Here is a 14,468-nt window from a genome sequence, read left to right as displayed (position 1 = left end):
AGGAGAGAAATATAGGAAAGAGATAGAGAAATAAAATTTCCTAATATCTATACTAGTTATTCTATAACTACCTAAAATTCTTAATACTACCTCTAACTGTCTTCTGAGGATAGTTTCTTCTGCCTGGCACAATCCAGACCTAATATAACCTACTCTATAAATACTATAAATTATTCACTAACTAACTAACTCCTGTTATAAACAAAAGAGTCTTAGGGAGATATAGATGTGCAGTGATGTTAATGTATCTCAAACAGTTGCCCAAGAAGGATCCTCGAGTGGTTAGATAGATGGGTAACCTTTCCAGGTCCTACCTTGGGTTGGATAGATTATTATTGGGCTATTGATTTACCTTGGATGATGTTTGTTATCTGACTGCATTTGACTCCCTTCCCAAAGGTTGTGATATAAGGACCACTCAGGAAGGTACTTGTTAAACTCTCTTTATCTATAATCAGGGAAAGGATAAATAGGACAAGGATTGGGGATTGGAGCCCCTATCAATCTGTTATCTATAAACTAGTTGACAATCAGGACTGGAGGCTATTAATCAGGCAGAAACTGGAGATTTACTCTCTCCACTACCTCTGGCCCAGCCTGGCCACAGCCAAGCCAGATGCAGCTGTGTTGGTATTCTTATTCTGTCAGCTTTCTCACTACCATTGTTGGTGATGCAACTAGCTCTCACAGTTTTCAGAAAATAGCTTCAAAGTTATTCCTACCCTCTTCTTCATAACTTCCCTGCCTTCCTTCATCACCCACTCTGGCCTGGATTTCCCAGTCCAGAGACTTCTGTCCAGAGCCCAGAGAGACCTAGAGAGACCTAGAGAGACGCCCTCAAAGTGGCTGTCAGGGGTATTTATACTCTAGGACCTTCTGACGTTTGCCCCTGGCTCACAGCACCTGGGAACATTCTCTGTCTTCCAACTGCCTTCCCTGTCATTCAGGGTGGCATCCATCATTTCCCAGATTATGAATATAACACTCCCTAAAATAATGGATAATCCATACTCACTCACTTCTTCAATCAGTTTTCTATAGCAGCCCAACCATTAGTAGCCAACTGATAGCAGATCCTTGCCTATGAGATAGACCTCCTGTTTTCTAGAGATCCCAGAGGCAAAAAGCCCTTTAAAGGCTAAAACCAAAAGTCCTCTCAGTAAGCTGAGGCTTGCCTTTATATTCCTGCAACTAAACACTAACTACACCACCAGCAACCAACCCCCATTGACCAACTCACATCCAGCAGCCAACTTCCCTGCAACTCACTCCCTAACTGTCAGCAACTGACTCTCCTATCATCAACTTACAGCCTCTAATTCACCCGTGCCCAGCAGTGGACTCCCTGGTTCCTACTTCCTGTCACTGTGGTCTGGTTAATCCCTATACATCTCTATGGTAAGAGGACCTCCAGGTTCTCCATTAAATTAAAAAAAAATAATAATTTTTTTTTTACACTAAACCCTACAGCCAACATAGCTTAAACACATCGTTACTGCTATAAATATACAAAAATTATCATCTTCATGGATAAGTGACTGCATATTTTCAAGGGAAGAGAGGTGACTCATGATTTTTTTTCTATATCCTTTCCTTTTTCTGTACTTTTTACTTTTGATCATCAGAGCCAAAGAGCTTGACAGAATTATCCTGTTTATGACTAGTTCTATTTTCCCCCTTGTAACTCTGGGGATGAAGTTTAGTAGCTATTCTGAATTCTCAATGGTATGTAGTAAATTATTGTTGAGACCTCACAGTCAAGTAAAACTAAGTGATTTCTCAAAATTGAGAAGAACTGAACCTATTCTCAGTGTTGTATTGCATTGGTAACTGTATGGAGTTGTAGAATGAGAATTTTGTTATTTTTGTTCAAATTTCCTTTTGAAAGGAATATGCTTTCTTTCAGATTCTTCTTTTAAAATTTATTTAGAATATTTTTCCATGGTTACATGATTCATGATTTTTCCCTCCCATCTTCCTCCCCCTCTCCAGAAGCTGACAAGCAATTCCACTGGGTTATACATGTATCATTGTTCAAAACCTGTTTCCACATTATTCATATTTGTAATACAGTGATCTTTTAACATCAAAACCCTAACCACATCCCCATCGAACCACATGATTGATCATATGTTTTTCTTCTGTGTTTCTGCTCCCACAGTTCTTTCTCTGGATGTAGATAGTGTTCTTTCTCATAAGTTCCTCTGGATTGTCCTGGATTGTGGCACTGCTGCTAGTAGAGAAGTCCATTACATTCAATTTTACCACAGTGTATCAGTCTCTGTGTACAATGTTCTCCTGGTTCTGCTTCTTTCACTCTGCATCATTTCCTGGAGGTCCTTCCAGTTTACATGGAATTCCTCTAGTTCATTATTCCTTTCAGCACAATAGTATTCCATCACCAGCAGATACTGCAATTTATTTAGCCATTCCATAATCAGTGGGGATCCCCTCATTTTCCATTTTTTTGCCACCACAAAGTGCACAGCTCTGAATATTTTTGTACAAGTATTTTTGCTTTTTATCTCTTTGGGGTATAAACCCATCAGTACCAATATTGTCACATGCCCTCCAACATTTGTCACTTTGCTATCATAGTGGCCAGTCTGTTAGGTGTAAGGTGGTACTTCAGTGCTGTTTTAATTTGCATTTCTAATCATGAGGGACTTAGAACAGTTTTTCATGACCTTATTGATAGTTTTGATTTCATCCCGCCTATTCTTGTCCTTTGACCATTTGTCGATTGGAGAATGGCTTGATTTTTTTTGTAAATTTGACTTAATTTCTTATATATTTGGGAAAGTAAACCTTTGTCAGAGAGTATGGTTTTGTTTTAAAGGTTTAAATATTCTATTTTTTTTAGAAAAATTTTCCATGGTTACATGATTCATGTTTTTACTTTCCCCTTCCCCCTATCTTCCCCCCCCCCAACATCCAACGCATATTTTCACTGGTTTTAACATTCCTGTGTTTGTTTTGGTAAATAGTTTCCTACGTATTTTATATTGTGTAGGGTGATTTTAAAAGATGTTTCACTTTCTACCTCTTGCTGCTGTGATGTGTTGGAAGTATATAGAAATGCTGATGATTTATGCACATTAATTTTGTTTTCTGCAACTTTGATAAAGTTGTTGATCATTTCTATTAGCTTTTTAGTTGATTCTCTAGGATTTTTTAAGTAGACCATTGTATCATCTGCAAAGAGTGATAGCTTAGTCTCCTCATTGCCTATTTTAATACCTTCAATTTCTTTTTCTTCTCTAATTGCTACTGCTAGTGTTTCTAGTACAATGTTAAATAATAGAGGTGATAATGGACATCCTTGTTTCATGCCTGATCTTATTCGGAAGGCTGCTAGTTTGTCCCCATTGCATATGATGCATGTTGATAGTTTTACATATATACTGTTTATTATTTTTAGGAAAGGTCCTTCTATTCCTATACTTTCCAGTGTTTTCAATAGGAATGGGTGCTGTATTTTGTCAAAGGCATTTTCAGCATCTATTGAGATAATCATGTGGTTTTTGTTGGTTTGCTTGTTGATATGGTCAGTTATGTGAATGGTTTTTCTTATGTTGAACCATCCTTGCATTCCTGGTATAAATCCTATCTGATCATAATGAATAACCTTCGTGATCACTTGCTGGAGTCTTTTTGCTAGTATTCTGTTTAAAATTTTTGCATCTATGTTCATTAAGGAGATTGGTCTGTAGTTTTCTTTCTCTGTTTTTGATCTACCTGGCTTTGGGATCAGTATCATATTTGTATCATAAAAGGAGTTTGGTAGAATTCCTTCTTTGCTTATTATGTCAGATAGTTTGTATAGTATTGGAATTGGTTGTTCTTTGAAGGTTTGATAGAATTTACTTGTGAATCCATTTGGTCCTGGGGGTTTTTCTTAGGGAGTTCTTTGATGGCTTGTTCAATTTCCTTCTTGAGCTCTGCGAGTTTCTCCTTTAGGAAATTGGATGCTATGCCATTTGGTGCATACATGTTGAGTACTTTTATTTCCTCATTGTCTATACTGCCTTTTATCAGGATGTAATTACCTTCCCTGTCTCTTTTAATCAGATTTATTTTTCCTTTGGCTTTGTCAGAAATCATGATCTCCACTCCTGCCTTCTTTTTCTCATTTGAAGCCCAAAAGATTTTTTTATTTAAATGTTTTATTTTTTTAGAAAATATTTCCATGATTCATGTTTTTACTTTCCCCTTAACCCCCTCCCCCCATATCCAATGCACATTTCCACTGCTTTTAACATGTGTCATCAATCAAGACTTATTTATATATTATTGATAGTTGCATTGGTGTGGTCGTTTTGAGTCTACATCCCCAACCATGTCTGCATCAACCCATGTGTTCAAGCTGTTGTTTTTCTTCTGTGTTTCCACTCCTGAAGTTCTTCCTCTGAATGTGGGTAGCGTTCTTTTCCATAAATCCCTCAGAGTTGTCCTGGGTCATTGCATTGCTACTAGTACAGACATCCATTACATTTGATTTTACCACAGTGTATCAGTCTCTGTGTACAATGTTCTTCTGGCTCTGCTCCTTTCACTCTGCATCAGTTCCTGGAGGTCTTTCCAGTTCACATGGAATTCCTCCAGCTTATTATTCCTTTGAGTACAATAGTATTCCATCAAAGCATATAGCACAATTTTTTCTGCTATTCCCCAATTGAAGGGCATACCCTCAATTTCCAGTTTTTTGCCACCACAAAAAAACACGGTTATAAATATTTTTATACTAGTTTTTATCTATGATCTCTTTGGGGTACAAGCCCAGCAATATTGTGGCTGAATCGAAGGGCAGGTAGTCTTTTAGAGCTCTTTAGCCCAAAAGATTTTGCTCCAGCCCTTGACCTTAAATCTGTGTATGTCCACCCGCATCATATGTGTTTCTTATAGACAACAAAGGGTAGGATTTTGGTTTCTAATCCACTCTGCTATTTGCTTCTGTTTTATGGGTGAGTACATCCCATTCACATTCAGAGTTATAATGATCAGTTGTGTATCAAGAGAGTTTTTTTTTTTTAAAGTTTTCCCAGTTTATTGTTTTCCTTCTAATTTTGGTTGCATTGTGTTTTGTTCCAAACCTTTTTAATTTGATATAATCAAAGTCATTCATTTTATATTTTGTAATGTTCTCTATCTCCTGCTTGATTTTAAATTACTTTCCTACAGATCTGACAGATATACTATTCTATGATCACCTAATTTATTTATGATTTGACTTTTTATATTTACGTTTTCTTCCAGATTCTTAAGGGGAATGTGGTTGTTTTAAGGTTAAACATAACTTCAGCATTGTCAGTTGTGTGAAGATTGTTTTACAAAACTTCTAGATTTTAAGTTAGTATCTTAGTGCTGATCTTTTTAATTTGATGAATTACCATGATTTAATGAAGGGATTGCTGGTGTTGTTCATTCCGTACATATTCTTAGGAGTTCTTAGGAGCAAAATGGACTTTGTGTAATACCTGGTATGCTATCATAGGTTTTTTGTTATTGTTTTTTAAACCTTAAGTTCTGCCTAAGAATCAATACTATTTATTGGTTCCAAGGCAAGAAGAGTGATAAGGGATAAAGTTAAAGGGATTTTATTAATCTCTCCCTCTGTCTTATTAAGAGACTATAGAGCAGAGTTTCTAAGTAGATCAGAACTGACAGGTTCAGTGAGTCAGTTAGCCAGAGCTAAAGATTCTGTTACCAAAGGGACCAGGACCTGAGAAGAGGAAGTAGTCTACCCTCTGACAGGAAGTTAGGGGAGGACAGTTGGTCAGTGAGGAGAGAAAGAAAGCAGCCACTGACAGTTGGGGGGGTTTTTGCCTCTGGCATCTCTAGAAAGGAGGAGGTCTGTGTTTGAGGGAAAGGTCTGCTGGTAGTTGGCTACTGACAGTTGGGCTGCTATAGAAAATTGATTGAAGGAGTGAGTGAGTGGTAGGCCTGGCTTGCCAGGCAGAAAGAAACTGCCCTCAAAAGACAGAGGTAGTTTTAGGAAATTTTACATAGTATTAGGAATTTTGGGCATATTTATAGGGCAGAAGATTAATAATTTCTTTCCATCTGTACTTCTTTCTTAAATTAATGAAAGTTTCTATTAAACTTCTTTCCTCACTTTGTCAAACTCCTTATTTAACCCTTACACTAGGCAGTGGGGGTTAAGTGACTTGCCCAGGGTCACACAGCTAGGAAGTGTTTGAGGTTACATTTGAACCCAGGACCTCCTGTCTCCAGACCTCGCTCTCTATCCAGTGAGCCACCCAGCTGCTTCTCATCATAGTTTTTAAAGCCATTATTATAATTTTGGAATTATGTATCTATCTGTGTAAAGCCAGTTCAAGACTTATAATTCTCACCTAATTACAGGGAACATAGAGAAGTGATTTGCTTTTAAATTGTGTGATTAAGAAAGACAAATCACAAATATTAAATAAAATAACATGCCAGCGGCAGCTGGGTAGCTCAGTGGTTTGAGAGTCAGGCCTAGAGATGGGAGGTCCTAGGTTTAAATCCAACTTCAGACACTTCCCAGCTGTGTGACCCTGGGCAAGTCACTTGACCCCCACTGCCCACCCTTAACACTCTTCCACCTAGGAGCCAATACACAGAAGTTAAGGGTTTAAAAAAAAACAAAAAACATGCCATTCTGTTTGGAAGAACTATGTTGATTATGTATGGTATTTATCCGGATAATTCAATATTATTTTCCATAGGACTATATGACACAGTAGGTGCTAAATAAATATGTGATAAATGTATGCTTGAGAGGCTGTAGCCACTGATATTGATATGAACTTTTTTCATCACCTGTAGTCCCAGTTACATTGTCTATAAAAATTGTCAAATTATGATGCCAATTCATGGTGGTTTTCATTTTAGAATAGTCAAATAGTCAAAATAGTTAAAAGTTAAATATCCCTGAAGCTTATCCAAACATTTAAAAATGAGAATCCACAGTGATGGGCTGGATAGAATGTTCTCTTTAGAATTGTAGGACTTGGCTTCCAATTCTACTTATTTTACTTATCACATCTTTGACTAGAAGAATCCCTTCTCTCAGGGCCTTGGTTTCCTGCTGTAGGTAATGACAGTATTGGACTAGATGATCTCTGAAGGCCTTTCTAGTTTAAAACCATGATTTTTTTTTTTTTTTGTTGGTTTGCAAATAGGCATTGTTAAATTCTTAAAATTCCAACTCTCCCAACTAGTTGACAAAGAAGCTAGATTTGTCACCTGTCTGTGGCCTGCCTATTTGACACCTCCACAGCCATATTAATTTCCTACCAATATTTAGAATTTTCTTTTGTATTTTCAGTGAACATTTGTCCTGTGCCTTCACATTTTTTCTTCATGGGGAAAGTAACGTGTGCACGAGTGTGGAGATTGCCCAGCACCAGCCAATTTATCTGATTAATGAAGAGCATATTCATATGGCGCAGTCATCCCCTGCACCATTCCAGGGTAAGTGTTCTAAGGTACCTTTCAAAGCATTATTAATATTGATCATGAAAAGCTTAAAGAGAAGGCAGAATTTTAAATAATTGAAAGTGTGGGTCTTGGTCTGTTCTATTTGTTATTTCACAAGGAGACATTTTATTCCAGTGGTTATTTGGAAAACGTGTCAGACTTGTGGCTAAAACACCCAGGGTTGAGAATCACAGCATCTCAGAATTGGAAGAGCTCCCAGAGACCATGAAGGCCAACCATGCCTGAGTAAAAATCCATTCAATATCCTGTCCACATGGTCACCCAGCTATTCCTTCCTGAGAGAAGCTCATTTTGTTTTTAGATAGCTCAAATGGTTCAAAAAATTTCCCTTGCATGGTAATTTTACCCTTTCTGAGTTAGAAAAGGGCTTGTCCCTCTTCATATAACTGAAAACTGATGTAAGACCATTCCTTAAGTCTATTCTTAATCTCCCCAGTTTCTTTTACTGTTCCTTGGGTGGCATCTTCTGGCACCCCTTCCCCATCTTGGCCCTCTTCCATAGACACTCTGCAGCTGAAGTGTAGCCATGAAAAAAGAAACACATTGTTCCTGTTGGCCAGATCATAATACAGTAGGACTGTCATCCCCACCAGCCCCAGTCCTAGGCTCTAAGATGGCCAAAAGGGCCGAAGTCATCAATAAAAACAGTCTTATTCCAGTGGTACATTCAGTTGTATGTGTAATGGGAGCTATAACTGTGGAAGCATTGCCAGGCACACACCTGGGATCCCTACTATCTGGAAGGCTGAAGCTGGCATAGATGATTGCTTGAACTTGGTGGTTCTGAGCTAAGCTGCTTGAGAGTCCATTCACATTGGCTGCATTTAATAAGATGAGCCCCCAGGTAGGGGAGGGCACTGGCTTGCCTAAGGATTGAAGGCTGAAAGTTGAAATGGAGCAAGTCAAAGCTCCCATGTTGATCAGAGTAAGACCAGGCTCATGTGCAGCCTCTGCCCTTCCAGCTTGGAAGTAATATAGGGAGAAAAGGAAAAAGAGATTTATTTTTTTTAATTTTTTTTTTTTAAGTATTGTTGAAGAAGAAAGTGGAGCATTTCCTACATTGTCAAAGAAGAAAAATAACTTTATATCACAACGAATGACTTAACTGACAATTTTTTTTAAATATAGAATTTTTACTGCTTTGCTGGTTAGTTAACCTGATATTAGTAATGATGGATCATAATATTATGCACAATTAATATTAAACTCAGCATTTTTCATTGCAGTAATGGTAGTCCCCCCATCTGGTAGATAGTATCTTTTAGAAATGGCAATGTTTTATTTCCTTTTAAGAACTGAAAGAATTAACAGTCCAGACATAAATGAATACATATTAAGTTATAAAAGCTAACAACTATAAATTAATGAAATCTTTTTCATTGTCCTAATATTTGTAAAAGACTAACTTGATCATCTTGATTATCTGAGTTTCTATTTTTAATTTTTATTTCATAATCCTCTCTGAACAGTTTCTTTAGTTTTGTAGCATACCATCACCAAAGAAATATAGCAAAAATATATTTCAGATAAGGCAAAGCATGATTTTTAAAATACTAGTAAAATTGATTAAAATATTTTTGTTACTATAATCCCATGCTGTCGTAAGAATAATTAACATCAGAACAATAATTCTTGGCATTCTGTGAAGCATATTGATTTAGCTTAGTAAAAAGTCTTAACAGTTGAATTTGGGAATTAAAGAAGAAACACAGATCACTCTCATGGGGAACTAACCTTGTTATAGTATTATGGTTATTATCCAAACAAAGAATCTGCTGAGGTTATATGATCATGAAATGTCATCTCATCCAACCCTTTAATTTTTCAGATGAGGTAGCTGAAGCCTGAACAGGTTAAGTCACTTGCCCAAGGTCATAGAAGTATCTAGAGACATAATTGGAATTCAGATTCAGTTCCCACTGCTGTAGGTTGCTCCATGTGCTCAACATGCAGGCACTAGACTCAGAAAATGCAGCAGGAGCTGGCCAAGTCTGATCCAGAGCCTTTTGCTGGTGAGCAGTCCTGGGCAACAGGTGTATATGCTCATTGGTTTAGGCAGTTACAAATTATGGAACTCTTTGCAAATGTACTAGTCTAATGGAAACAAACCTTGTGCATCTACCACTCAGGAGCACATTAGAGAAGGCTTCTCATTTACAGTAGCTCATTTTCTTTGGGGTTTAATCATTGCATCTGTTCATCAGTCAGTGACTCTTTCTGTCTGTGTGTCCTCTCCTATTGAACTGGGGCAAAGGGCCCAGTAGGATTAGATGTCCTCAAAAAGCATTCTGATTGATATCCTATGGAAACAATGAATCATGGAGTAAGACAAGACCTTCGAAGGCATCTTTTATAGCCTTTCACTCAGTGCATGATCCTTCTCTATAAAATAGTAGGTTAGAGTGAAAAACATATAAGAAGTGTCATTTTCAGGTTTGGAAGTTAGAAAGGACTTCAGGGGTGGCATGTTGGACATAACACAAGTCCTGGAGTCATAAAGATTTGAGTTCAAATCCAGCCTTTGACTGACTTTCTGACCCTGAGCAACTCATTTAGCTTCCGTCTGCCTTAGTTTCTTCATCTGCAAAAGGAGTGTAATAATAGCACCCATCTTCTAAGACTTGTGAAGATAAAAGTGCGATAATAGTTTTGAAAATCTTAAAGTAACTTATAAATACTAGCAATTATTATAACACTTTTAAGGAGGAGAGGAATGACTTCTCATCTCTGAAGGCCTCCACTCTGCCTTTGGGCCACCATCAAAGGACTCAAGTTCTGGCTCTGGTAGTTACTCTGAGTGATCTTGTACCAAAACCAATGGACTGGATTCCTTTGAAGGATTGTCCCAGCTCTAGAGTCTCTAATCCCTGACAAGTGATCACATATATATGTCCTTAAGATCAAAAGATGAACAAGTACTTTTTAGTATAATATGAAATCTTAGGGGATCTACATGTGGTATCCAGCCACCTCTGCTAACTTAATTATCTTTAGGAAGAGAGTGAGTTGCATGCCCCATCACATTTGATTTTGTTTATGTTAGAAAGAAATTGCTATGAGATTTAAACCACTTCAAATTCTGAGAATGGTAAAACAGATCTTATAGGAATATTGTTGGTTTAGACCTCTAATTTCATTGGCATAGGACTCCTGGTGAGGAAATTCCTTCTACCAACGTAGATTTGTAATTATTTCACAATTGTAGTTGGAAAAAATGGCTTGAGGGCCCTTAGAGACTTAGACTTGTCCAGTCCCTCCAAGTCTCCTGGACTCCAATGACAAGTCTATCCACTTTGCTGCCCCTATTCTTAGTGATATTATGAATTAATGAAATTATTTACATCATGTATTTTATTAAAACAGATCATTAAGTACTATTGTGGCCACATCTGTCATTTGCCTGGTTAAGAAAAACAAAAGGAAAAGGCAACAAAGAAATAAATGTAATTTATCAATTTGGACCTATATCTGAAGCAGGAAAAATATTCTTCAAAATAATCTTCCTCATGTGAAATCTCTCAGGAACACCTGGGTTTAATTTTGCTAGTTTTTCACTTCTTTCTCATTTGGGGATAGCTTAATAATTTCCCACAATTGCAGTGGAGGAAATCCATCATTAGGGCAGCTATTGCCCTGTCAATAGTTGCAGAAGGTGGAGGTTTTAAATCCCTCACCCTTCTTGCAGATGGAGTAGGGGATTTCTTCACCATTAATGCAGGGGAGCTGCCCTACTACTACTACTTTTTGAGTGCCAGTGTCCCTTGGCTACTTGTGTTACTGACTAGCAAGAGAAAAATCAATCTAGGTGTGTGCTGGTCCCTGAGAATCAGTAACAAAGAGACTCTTTTCTATCCTGTAGGATTCATGAACAAATTCAGACTAAATCAAAGGTAGCTTTTTTCCACAGAAATGCTTTATTAGGAAATTTACCTTCCTGGGAGTCAAAAATTTAAGTGTAGCTACTCTTTGTGCTATGCAGATTTTTATTTCTTTGCCCGGTAAAACATCCTTTTCAAGTTAAATTCTAGTAGAAAGTGGTATGGAAATTTTAAGACCTAAAAATCCCACTTCAAATAAAAGTATTTTGTAGTGACCCTGTAGATATTTACAGTAAAACCATAATTCAGCATTATAACGTCGGATGGGCATATTCAGACATTCTTAGATCATGTGATTTTTTTTTTTTTTTTTTATGACTTCTGATTTGCTATATAGCTTTCATTTATTGGGTAAAGTATGCCATTCTGGAGCCTCAGAACCCACTGAGATAGTACTCACAAACTTTTGTTTTGAATTTTGCTGCATTATCTGCTTCATGCACTTCCAAAGTCTGGGATCTTGTCACTGTGGATACCCCTTCCAAAATCACCTCTGCTGTGACTTAAGTATCTGGTATCAAGAATTCAGGTCACATCTATACTGGTGATAAAGCTCTCCACACCACACTATTTTGGTCCTTGAATGATATAGACACAATTCATTACCATTCCATAGTCAGAGTCTTTCCCTCTTGGAAGAATTTGCCAGACTTGATCCTGTTGGGAGACCCCCTGCCTCCATGCAATGAGGAGGGCTTCAAAATGGACAGCTTAAATACCTCCTTCCATATGAAGTCTTTCCGGGCCCTCTCAGTTGTTATTGCCTTCTGTTCTAAGGTTATCTTCCATTTACTCTGTATGTATTTGGTATGTGCATTATTTTTATATCTTGTCCCTCCCTACCCAGTGTGCCCCCCATCCCCATTACAGTGTGAGTTCCTTGAGAAAAGCAGTTTTGTCTTTGATTCACAAGCATTGTGTTTAGCTCCTTAAATAGCAGGCATTTAGCATGTGTATGTTGATTAATTAGAGAAAGACATTAGTATATGCTCTATGTTATATTGTAATAGGCCAACTTTTGTCACAGAATCACAGACTTTTAGGGCTGAAAAGGACCTCAAGTACCATCATGTTCAGTACCTACCAGAATCCAAATCCCCTCATCTGTATCATGACTGAGGAGTAAGCTATCCAGACTGGTTGCTGCCCCAAAATGACATGAGCTAAGAAGGGAATAAATAAGAGAGAACAATAGGATGAAAACTGCTTTGTGTCACTGTTTCCAAAGGAATTATGAAATAGGGCAGTGTGTTTATGAGAAAGTCTGTGCTTTGACCTAAAATCACTACACATGCTGGGATGTACTTATGGAGGAGACATTGTTGTGATATCTTCACCGTCCTAGGGTTTCTCTCTTTTTGTAGTGCTGGTAAGCCCGTATGGCTTAAATGGGACACTGACAGGCCAGGCATATAAGATGTCAGACCCAGCCACCCGCAAGCTAATTGAGGAATGGCAGTATTTCTACCCAATGGTGCTGAAGAAGAAAGAGGAGCGGAAGGAGGAAGAGGAGTTAGGATATGATGATGATTTCCCCGTGGCAGTCGAAGTAATCGTTGGTAAGAAAAAATATTTTGCCTGAAGAACTTTTTCCTCATTTAATTTAAAAAATAATAATTCATATTCACTGAAACATCCTTCATTACTTTCCTATCTTGTTTGGTGACTCTCTTGGCACAGTGGAGCATGCTGAGTAGTTTTCTTGCCTGAAGCTCCAACAGTCCCTGTATCCCAAATGCTATTAGCATCCTACCAGGCAACTTATTTAAGCACCTGCTCACTGTTGACGAATAAAACATATAATTTAATATAACACTCGATTGGCCTCACATTTTGACCATTGAACATAGGTCTTATGGTGAACTGAATGGTTCTGTGGAGTTCTGTTTCTAAGGAGTATGTTGACTTTATTTTTGCTGTCACTCATCATAGGCGGTGTTCGTATGGTGTATCCATCAGCCTTTGTTTTGATCTCTCAAAATGATATCCCAGTGTCTCAGAATGTTGTTGGTGCTGGAGGTCACATTGTTGTTGGCCAGCATGGAGTTGGAAGCATGAAAGACCCCAGTCATTGTGGGATGCCACTCACCCCACCCACTTCTCCAGAACAAGCTATCATAGGTAAGTAGCATCATAGTGAGAAGAGGACCTAAGGAAATGGAAGCCCAGAACTAAGTAGCACTAAGTAATCATTAAAACTAATTTTAAGCAGCATAAAAACTAGATACCCTAGACCTAACTGAGTGTACATTCTTCAGAAATGTAAAGAATATTTTTTTTTTTTGGCTATCGTACATTATTATCATTTCTCAGACCAATCAAGAATTGACCACATTTACATTTCTATTTTTCCATGGTGGTAGAATCAGGCTGCTATATAGTGTGGGGCAAGTAACTACAAACTTGCACAAGTAAAATGTTAGATTATATTGCTTTAAGTTTCATTTGCATGCCTCTGAGTATTTCACCCTAAGTGACTGATTCAGAGTTCTACACATACATCGGTATGTCACAAGTTTTGTCCAAATGCCAAGTGGCAAAAAGCATGCTTCCCTTTTAATAGCCAATATAAACTCAAGACTCTAGAGGTCAGAGCCTTTGCCCAAGTTATTGCAGCCATGGACAGAACTGGGAATAAGAGGCTGTCAACTTTATTCCTAGCTAGAATTCTGAGCATTTGGAAATTCTGCCTTTCTGAAGTCGTTAGAGTTGACAGGCGACTGGGGTAGAGAAGGAAGGAAGCCTTGTCAATATTCTCAATTGACTGCATTGTTAGTGAACATCAATGTTGGCAGAACTCCAGTGGAGGAAACAGGGAAGCTGGAGATTTCACAGTGTTGATAGCATTTGAGGAAGTTATTTTTTTTTTTTTAATGGATAAGCTTGGAAATCATTTCAATTAAGGACACTTTTGCTCCTGGGTCAGCAACCAAATTACCCTCATAACTCTTAGTTTGTCATGCTTTAGTCATTTCCACAAGAGAAAATAATTTGGCCAACAAGGTTAAGGTATCCCTTCCCACTTCCCACCAGAAGGCTTGGTCTTTTGTCAAACTATAAAATCATATTCATTATAATAGATTGCTGTCACGTACCATCTTA

At 37.8% G+C, this 14,468-nt stretch overlaps 1 protein-coding gene across 1 annotated transcript in view; it reads left to right on the top strand.

Moving 5' to 3' along the window:
* The window catches only part of MED13L (mediator complex subunit 13L), a 425,714-nt gene that overhangs the window by 336,583 nt on the left and 74,663 nt on the right, over positions 1-14,468 (top strand). Inside the window, exons 5-7 of the mRNA XM_044673746.1 lie at positions 7,316-7,461; positions 12,731-12,925; positions 13,299-13,487. Of these exons, the coding sequence (XP_044529681.1) occupies positions 7,316-7,461; positions 12,731-12,925; positions 13,299-13,487 (530 nt within the window). The remainder of the gene's footprint in view (positions 1-7,315; positions 7,462-12,730; positions 12,926-13,298; positions 13,488-14,468) is intronic.

The sequence above is a fragment of the Gracilinanus agilis genome, chromosome 1 (genome assembly GCF_016433145.1).
Source record: "Gracilinanus agilis isolate LMUSP501 chromosome 1, AgileGrace, whole genome shotgun sequence".
NCBI classification, from domain to species: Eukaryota; Metazoa; Chordata; class Mammalia; order Didelphimorphia; family Didelphidae; genus Gracilinanus; species Gracilinanus agilis.
This window is presented reverse-complemented; position numbering and strand designations above follow the sequence as displayed.